This window comes from Pteropus vampyrus, unplaced genomic scaffold (assembly GCF_000151845.1).
Source record: "Pteropus vampyrus isolate Shadow unplaced genomic scaffold, Pvam_2.0 Scaffold352, whole genome shotgun sequence".
NCBI classification, from domain to species: domain Eukaryota; kingdom Metazoa; phylum Chordata; class Mammalia; order Chiroptera; family Pteropodidae; genus Pteropus; species Pteropus vampyrus.
In genome coordinates, this window is record NW_011889133.1 from 688,285 (window position 1) to 697,766 (window position 9,482).

Below are 9,482 nucleotides of genomic sequence, written 5' to 3' on the forward strand. Positions count from 1 at the left end.
CAAGCAGGATGCCTTCCTCTGCCTGGGCCCAGCAGCCAGTGTGGGAAAAACAGCCCCATTGGAGGGGGTGGCAAAGGGAAGCGTGACCTCTGGGTCAGCCTGACCAAAGGTCAGATAGAGCAAGCCGCATTTCGTTCTCTGGGGCCAGGCCGAATGGAGTGGTGGAGTGCCAGGTGCTTGATGCCCCTCTGTCCTTCTCCTCCGCCTACCTTCCATTGTCCTGAGAGGCCACGTGCACAAATTTAAATATTCCTTGCCTGACTCTGTGAGGGGGACATCGTTGCCACCAGCCCCAGTGAACAGAAGGGGAGGCTGAGGCTCACACACACCAAGCCACCACCATTTAGGGTGTGTGTGGGGGCTACAGCTTATGAGAGGCAGTGCCGGGGTCACTCCATGCCAGGAGCTTTCAGGTCCCCTAGTGCTTGTGCCCGAAGCCTGAGGCCTGCCTGCATCCCCGGGCAGCTCTGTGGGGACACAGAGCAGGGTGGAGCTCCGCACCCATCCTGAGCCACCCCTGGGAGCTGGTCTGGGGCTCTGCTGGGCTTAAAGTCCTGCTGAGGCAGAACTCCCGCATGACGGGGTGGTCAGATCCCCTAATTTCCTTTTCCCTTTACGAAGCCAGTGATCTTGACCCATGAACCACGGACTCCTTCGATGAGCTTTGGGGTGAGTGGGAGGGAGGACCTGAACCACTGAAGCGGTGTGGGTGATACCACGTGACCAAGGTTGTAAGGTTAGATGTGTTTTCTTGGGAGAGGGCCTAAAGGAGGGGTCTGAGAACCCTGAGAAGTCCTAACTCATCTTTGGGGCCTTTTCCCAGTTGTCCTGAGAGGCCCCCCACTTTCTTCTTCCTGTCTATGGAATGAGAGTGTGAGGAAGCAGCTGACCTGCTGTCCATATGGGGTTGGCAGGGGCTTCTCCCACTCACCTGAAAGGTGAGTGATGGCTCTTGACCTTTCTCTTGCAGGTTTCCAAGTCCTGGGTCCCCTCAAGTCCAGGTGCCAACTCGGAGAATGGAGGCTCTGCCAGCCCAAGCCTCCCTGCCGAAGCCTCAGGCCCAGGCCCTGGGCCTTCCCGACTTCACTCACTCGTTGAGAGCTTTCCCCGCCACTCTCAGCCTCCAGAAGAAGCCCAGAGCTCTGCTGCTTCTAGGCCTTCTCCCTGCCTTCCTGTGACTCCAGCATCCCTGACTGTGGCCCTGCCTGAGGAGGGCTCTCGTCATGCCCCTAGCCCAGAGCTCCCTGCTGCCGAGGTCCCAGAGGCCCCCAGACCTGGCAGCTCTCCCATGGAGAAGGTCTCAGGGCGCCACAGCCCCGAGCAGCCTCTAGCCACCTCGCCGAGGCCCCTGATAGATGGGGGCGAGTTCCTGGATCTTGATCGGACGTTTCCATCTGGTGAGGAGGTGGCCAGGGTTGACGGAGACCTCCGCCCCGCCAGCCTGGTTCAGCGCCGATTTTCTGAAGGTTTGCTCCGGCCACCCGGCCAAGACCAGGAGAAGCTGGGGGGCTCGCTGGCTGACCTGCCCCAAACCCAGGAGAGCCAGTCGGGCCTGGATCCTCGTCCCTTTGGCAGTGGGACAGAGTCCAACTGGAGCTTGTCACAGTCCTTTGAGTGGACCTTCCCCACTAGGCCTTCTGGTCTAGGGGTGTGGCGGCTGGACTCTCCACCCCCTTCCCCCATCACTGAAGCCACTGAGGCTGCGGAGGCTGAGGCTGCGGAGGCTGGGGCTGCGGAGGCTGAGGCTGAGGCGGCTGCTGACCGGGCTGCGTCCAGCAGGGAGGGAGTGTCCCAGCAGGGGCGAGGGGCCCACTCAGCTCCAGAGGAGCCGGAAAGGCCTGGTTCCTGGGTGCAGGCGGATGATCATGGCATCTACCCAGTCCAGAAGGGTGATGGGGAAGGTCAGCTTCCGTCCTTGGCTGGTCCCCTTGATCCTGCACCAACAGCAGGGGCCTCACCTGAATCAGCCTTGCTGCAGGCGGAGGAGAGGTGCGAGGAGCGGCAGCCCCTGGCTGGACAAGAGTCCCTGCTGCCTCTGGCCACCAGTGAGGCCGCCCTGCCTGTCTTGGAGCCGGTCCTGGGGCAGCAGCAGCCAGCACCCCCTGACCAACCCTGTGTCCTCTTTGCTGACACTCCTGACCTCAGGCAGGCATTGCCTGCCGAAGAGGAGGCTGTGACCCTGGCCCGGGCTGAGACCACCCAACCCATGACAGAGGCTCAAGACCCCTGTAGGGCGTCCCCTGAGCCCGCAGGCCCTGAAAGCAGCTCCCACTGGCTGGACGACCTCCTGGCTTCGCCACCACCCAGTGTTGGCAGTGTGAGGCGGGGAGCTGGATCTGAGCTGAAGGATGCACAGACCCTAAGTGCCTGCTCTGAGGTGAGGATGGGCAGAGGGAAGGTGGGGACATCAGTGGATAGAAGCCATGGCTTCGATGGGCTTTGTTCTTTCAGCGTGGATTCTGTGTGTCAAGAGCTGGGGACACAGCCGTGAGCAAGGCACCTGTAAACGTGCGCCTCACGTCTGCGCAGTCCCGCAAAGCCGACAGGGCAGGGGCCGCGGGACGGTGCTTAGGGTTTAGTGTGAGCTCGGATCTGGCGCCAGCATCCACTGGCCGAGTGCTCTTGGGGGTGTGCTGTAACCTCTAAGCTTCAGGGTCCTTCCATAACAACAGCTGCCTCTTGGAGATGAACCGCAGGTAAAATGAGATGCGGAACAGTTTGGTGCTTGGCATATATGGAGTGAGAGTCTGGTCCGTTGCTAGGACCAGTGTGATGCAAGGCAATGCCGTGTAGTCACAGTGTGGGCTCTGGAACCAGACTGGCTGGGTTCCTCTCCTGGCTGTGCCGTCCACTTGCCCAGGTGTGATCTTGATCAAGTTACTTTTCCACCTGTGCCTCTCAGTTTCTGCATCTGTAAAATGGGGATAAGGATGAGCTCTACCTCAGGGTGATTGCGAAGACTCAATGAGCTATGATACCTGTAAAGTGCTGAGAATGGCACCCGGCTCCTCGTGAGTGCTTAGTAAGGGTTGGCTTTTATGACAGTTATTATCACTGAGCTCAGGACCTGCCCTGTAGACAGGCGGCCAAGGCCCAGAGCTGGCGGAGCCTTGTGCAGGGTTACCCAGCAGGTTGGTGGCCAGGCCTGGGCACAGGAGTGTCGGTTCCCAGCCCAGTGCCCTTTCTCCTACCAAGCTGCTGCCTCAGAGTAAGGGCTGGTGTCCAGGTGGCTTTCGAAGTGTATTTTTCAAGCCCAGCCTGGGCTGGTAGGGGCGGGGCTGTAAAGAAGGAGGAGCCAGGGGTCCCTCTGGCGGAGGGGGAGGAAGAGGAGGAGCAGGAAGGAGTTAAGACCCGAGCTGGCTCCTGCAGTAGGTGTGTCTGTCCCGGGATGTGGGTGACTCAACCGACTTCTGGGCGGGGCCGCCAGAGCTGCAGCTGCTCCGGAGAGAGCGGGCCAGGGTGGGCCGGAGCAGAGCCAGAGCCGTCGGACAGGTCCAGGCCAGGGAGCGGCCCGGCCCCGTCCTGGCGCCCGCCGAACCCAGCAGCCCAGCAGCCCGGGGCGGGTGTAGGGGGCAGGGACCATGGCCCGGCTTGGGGACGGGGAGCCCAGCGTGTCTGTCTTGGAGAGGCTGCTGGCCAACGCGGCCCTGCGCGACGAGGCTGGGAGGCCTCGCCCGCCCGCCGCCGTGAGTCAGGGAGTATGGGGTGTGGGGTGCAGGGAGTCCCGGCTGGGTCCCATGCCTGTGCCAGAGGCTGTCCCTCCTGTTTCCCGCTGCCCTCCCCCGGGGCTGAGAGTTCCTCCTGGGGCGGGCTGGGCAGAGGGCCCTTAGGGAAGGTGGGGCTGGGAACTGAGGGCTAGGAGAGGGTGGTGGTGGTGGAATCCTACCCTGGCAGGGAGGCTGTGGAGGGGCCCTGAGCCTTGGCCTCTCCTCACCGAAAGTGCACCGCACACCCGTGCCCCATGGAGCCCACTGCACTGGGCAGCTTATCTCCTGGCTGGGAGCCAAGTGTTGCCCAAGCCTGTAAACACGACCGGCGGGGGCGGGGGGGGGTCGATGGCCTGGATTTCGTGCCAGGCACTGTGCTGAGTGCTTGGCTTTGGTGATCTCGTTTGGTCCTCCCTAACCACTCTTGCGGTAGGAATTATCCCTGTTTAAGGATGAGGAGCCTGAGGCCAGAGTAGTTAAGTGATTTGCTCAAGGTCACACAGCTGGGAAGCAGACTCAGGCTTTTCCGTTGCCAAGGTGCGGCTCTGGGGCGCTGGGCAGTGCTGACCCTCATTCTGGATGGACTCCCGCCCCGACTGACTCTGAGCATCGCCTCTCTGTCTCTCCCTCTTTTTCTGATTCGCAGGGACTCCTTGGCTGGGCCCAGAAGGATCTACAGACTGAATTTGGGGTTGCAGCAGACCCACAGCCCAGCAGTTTTGGCCCCTCCAGCTGGTCCCAGGACATTTCTCAGGACTATGGCCTTGGGGGCACCTGCCATAGAGGGGACCCAGGCCTTGGAGAGAGGGACTGGTCCAGCAAATGTGGGCAAGGCATGGGGGAAGGGAGCGCCAGGGACTGGGCTGGCAGGTGTGGCATTGGCCAGGAGGACATGGAGCTGGGCAGTCCAGATGGCAGTGGAGCGTCTGCCTTGGGGGGGCTCGCGGCCCAGGACTGGGTGATTGGAAAGCCAGCCCAGCTTGGCACTCAGCAGAGCCAGGAGGCGGATGCTCAGGACTGGGAGTTCAGAAAGAGGGATTCCCAGGGCACTTACTCCAGCCGGGATGCGGAGCTCCAGGACCAGGAATTCGGGAAGAGGGATTCTTTGGGTACTTACAGTGGTCGGGCTGGGAGTCTTGGGGACTGGGAGTTTGGGAAGAGAGATTCTTTGAGTGCTTATGCCAGCCAGGAGGTGGACGAGCAGAGCCAGAAAGTGGGGCAGAAGGACCATGTCTCGGGCAGGTACAGCAGCCAGGATGCCGACCAGCAGCCGTTTGGGAAGAGAGATTCTTCACTGGGCACCTACGGCAGCCGGGGTGCAGAGCAGGACCAGGATTTCGGGAAGAGTGCCTGGATGAGGGACTACAGCATCAGCGGCAGCCCCACGGCCCTCAGCCCCCAGGACAGAGGCTTCGGAAGGAGAGCCCTGAACAGCGGGTTCAGCCCGGAGGAAGCTCAGCAGCAGGATGAGGAGTTCGAGAAGAAGATTCCGAGCGGTGGAGACAGCCTGGGCGAGGCCAGCCGGGGTGCAGGCCAGCCTGAGGAGAGGGAGTCAGGGGGCTTGTTCAGCCCCAGCACCCCCCAGCTGCAGGATGGGGCGCTGGCACAGAGAGACCAGAGCAGCTGGCAGAGCAGCGGTGCCAGCCAGGAGGTTGGAGGGCTGCAGGGGCGACCGCAGGCAGGGGCCCAGAGCCCAGGTGCTGCTGACCAGGAAGACAGAGAGGTGGGGCAGCGAGGCTGGGCTGGTGACTTCAGCCTCGGTGTTGTCCCCCAGCCAGAGGTGCCCTTCAGCCCAGGGCAGCGAGACTGGAGTGGTGACTTCTGCGTGGAGGCCGCCGAGAGGTGCCATCAGTTTGGCGTCATTGGCAATGACCGAGTGAGTGGTCTTGGCCTGAGCCCTTCCGGCAAGATGGAAGGCGGCCCCTTTGTGTCTCCTGAGAAGACCTCGGCCGGGCCCATGGACTGGACTGACCAGCTGGGCCTCAGGAACTTGGAAGTGTCCAGCTGTGTGGCTTCCAGCGGCTCGAGTGAGGCCAGGGAGGACACCGTGGGACAGATGGGGTGGTCAGACAACCTGGGCCTGAGAGACGTGGACCTGGCCAGCCGTTTGGAGACTGGAGGGTCCGAGGAGCCCCGGGGGAGTGGGGTCGGGGAGAAGGACTGGACTTCGGATGTCGGGGTGAGGGCCAGAGATTTGGCTGGGGTGGGGGAGTCAGGAGGCCACAGCCAGGCCAGAGAGAGTGGCGTGGGGCAGACCGACTGGTCAGGTGTGCAGGCTGGAGAGTTCCTTAAGTCGAGGGAGCGAGGCGTGGGACAGGCAGACTGGACAGCTGACCTGGGGCTGAGAAATGTGGCTGCAGGGGCTGGCTGCAGCCCCAGGGAGCTTGGGGTGGGCCAAGTGGACTGGGGCAACAATCTGGGTCTGAGGAATCTGGAGGTGCCATGTGACCCAGAGGCCGGAGGTTCTCAGGAGCCCCGGGGATGCGGAGTGGGTCAGGTGGACTGGACCCAGGACTTGGGGCTCCGAAACGTGGAGCTCTCTGGGGCCCCGAGTGAAGCCAGGGAGCGCGGGGTGGGGGAGGTCAGCCAGCACCCAGAGCTGGGCATCAGGGAAAATGGCCTCTTGTGCACTGGCCTGGAGGCCAGAGGCCCTGTGGAGGCCCGGGAGCTGGGGGTGGGCGAGACAAGCGGGCCAGAGACCCAGGGAGAAGATGACTCCTCCCCTTCCTTGGAGACCCTCCCTGAGGACCCCAGAACGGAGACGGGAGAAGCCCCCGGCTTCGGAGCCAGGTAAGGGAACACCATCCCAGCGTGGGAGGGGAGGTGTGGTGGCTGTCCGAAAAATGGCTCCTTTTCTGGGGAGGGAAGAAATCTCCTTCCCTAAGGACTTTTAGTGTTTGGGAAATTGAGGTGGTTTGGATTATGAATTTTTACTTTTACTTTTTTTTTTTTAACTGGACTTCTATGACACGCGTACAGGTGACTTCCTTTTTGAAACGATGAACGTGAGGTTTGAGGTGTTACTCTTGCAGCCCATGCTTGAAGCTTCCTTGGTGATTTTGTATTGTGACTGTGCTGGAGGAGATAGTGTATGTCCCCTCTTTGGGTGGTTTCTGGTGGGTTCCACTCTCATGCACAGCGGCCGTTCCCCAGGCCGCGTGACGCTGAAGCCACAGGCGCTCCTGGGCCAGGGACCACTGATGCTTTCGTGAGCGTGGGATGGAGGACCCTGTGTCTTCTTGGCCTTAGCCGCCGCGGGTCTGTGCTAGAGTTGACAGTGGTCCTCATGGTCTCTTGGGAGGTTAGGGATGCGGTGCTTCTTGCCTGCCCTGTCTCAAAGTCCAGAGGAAGGAACAGTTTAAGAACCTGAAGGACATGGGGACCTGGCACCTGGCCCCATGACCTTGGCCTCCATGAACAGAGTTGCTGAAAAAGAACTTTCCAGAGGAACACACTGGTAGTTTTATGAGCCACCCACAGTCTGTCTCAGGGATTTTTGTGTTCTAAACAGACCGAGGTAATTTCACACCTGGAAAGGGTAGGACAGGGCATTGCGTCTGTTTCGTTAACATTTCCATCCACTGAGATTCAGTTTTATTCTCTTGACTGAGTAGGAAGTTTGACTTTTCCCACCCCGGAGCTTCTCAGCGGCCATGGGAGGGAGGGGAGGGGAGGGAGGAGAGGGGTAGGGGCTGCGTTATAAGTGGAGGGGCTCATGGTAGTGAGGAGGGCCCAGGAAGGGTCTGGGGGGAAGAGGGGGAGGCCAGTGGCGAGGTCAGGAGAGGCATTTGAGGAGGGGAGAGGGGTAGGGGAAGTGGACAGACCCTAGGGCCAGGACGATGCCCAGGGGAGCTGAGAAGGGGGAGCATTCCGGGGACCCCGGGCTGTCGGTGGGGAAGAGGTAGGGACTGCAGCGCGGGGGGTGCACGCACAGGACTGAGTCCAGAGGCTCCTGGGATCCGGGATGTGTCTGAGCCTCCCTTTCTAAAAACGGTAGACTCCGGAAACTATCTGGGTGCCGGTGGAATGTGGTCGCCCCGTGGTGGCCCAGTTTCTCTTCCCGGGACTTGGAGAACTCTGCTGTCGGCTGCGAGTCTGACCTCGCCAGTCCTCACAGCCCCAGTGAGGCAGGAAGGGAGTATATCTCCAGTTTGCAGGGAGGCAGTGGTGTGACCTGAGTCAGGTCACGGAGTCAGCGGTGCCTCTTTCCCACTTGATCTTAAATGCTTCAGCGAGGCGCAGCTGCTGCGTTCCGCACTCAGACCACTAAGCAGTGGGACCCACAGCCCTCCAGCTTTTTCCCCTCCAGCTGGTGTCGCTCTTCCCTTTCGGTTTCTTCAAGGTGGCAGGAGAGGCTGGCCGGATCGGGGGATTACGAGGGGACCGGGAGGGACGGAGAGTCTGGGTGTCCTCAGCTGTCTGCGTTTTGGTCTCCGTCACAGGTTTTCTGGCTGTGCTACAAGCTTGGAAAATGCTGTGTGCTCTGTGGCCGCAGTGGCGACCAAGTGTGTGTGTGTTCACACGTGTGAGCCCGTTAACGCCCAGGAGTAAGAAAACAGTTAGCTCCGTCTGCGGCAACGTTACGGAGACTCGCTTCACTAGAAGCTCCTGTGCCGAGCATCTGATTTAGGGAAATTCTATACTCTGGAAAGTCGCTCTCTGAAGGAAATTTTGGAGGTTCCCCTGGTAACGAGATGTCCTCGAGGATAGCTCGGAGCGGTCTGGCTGTTCGGGTCCCGATTCTGCGACCCCCTTTGTGACCCTCCGACTCCTCCTCGTCTGTAAGCTGGGAGTAACTTACTCCCCAAACTTGCAGGGTTGTTGTGTGGGTTAGAAGTTCACACATGTGAAGTGATAGAGATCTGCCCGGCACGTGGTAACCACTGAAAAAACACTCCCGACTTGTAGTTGTACCTGTTTTGCAGATTTGGGTGGATGTGTTCATAAAGCGAGGCCCTTGGGGGACATTTTTCTCATTGTTCTCATGTGAGACAAAGGTTCCTCCAGTGGTGGTCATTGGCTGGAATGCTGTCCAGCATGGGGGGGCTTGTAGGGAGAGCTCGGGCTCCCCTCCTCTGTGTAGGGCCGCCTCGTCCTGATGGGAGCGGTGTTTCTGGGTCCCCCGCGAGCTGGTGCATTGCCGCTCCCCTCTCTGGCCTCCTGGTCATTTTCCTCCCTTCCCCCTAGGCCTGTAGACTGCAGGCATTTTGGGCTCTTACAGACTCCAAGAGGCGTAGATGACCGAGGCCAGCCCCCTCGTGCCATGGGCAAGTGGCCTGAGGCCCAGCAAGGCAGTGTGACTTGCACAAGAACCCACAGCTCTGACCGTGGGGTCATACATCTGGCTGCTCTTCCTGCCTCTCTGGGTCAAGGCCAACTGCTGCTCCTTTCGCTTCATCATTCCAGCTCCAGCCCGGACCTCCCTTATTTTGAATCTTGGAGCCTGAACCAGTGGGAAGCTGATTTTTTGCAGATCAACTGCATACCATTCCCTGGGCTTGCACCTGGAGTGGCGATGTGGGGGTGGGGTTGGATGGAGTCCAGCCCTCAGGAGACTCAATGTCCCCGTGGGGCGAGGGGCGTCCATGGTATAAGATGAGACAAGTCCTCAGGCCAGGAACCTGCATTGAGGATCATGATGATTATCCTAAAAATTTATCAAGTGTTAGCTATGTGCCTGGCACATATTTCTGTCAACAAAGTCAGCAAAGTCTAGGTGCTTCTATTATCCCCATTTTACAGATGAAGAAACAGGCTCAGAGCAGATAAATAACT

The 9,482-nt window shown here is 60.3% G+C and overlaps 1 protein-coding gene across 1 annotated transcript in view; it reads left to right on the forward strand.

The window, feature by feature from the left end:
• Positions 1 to 9,482, forward strand: part of TNKS1BP1 (tankyrase 1 binding protein 1) — a 24,549-nt gene that overhangs the window by 9,821 nt on the left and 5,246 nt on the right. The window contains exons 4-5 of the mRNA XM_011379062.2: positions 971 to 2,377; positions 4,354 to 6,497. Of these exons, the coding sequence (XP_011377364.1) occupies positions 971 to 2,377; positions 4,354 to 6,497 (3,551 nt within the window). The remainder of the gene's footprint in view (positions 1 to 970; positions 2,378 to 4,353; positions 6,498 to 9,482) is intronic.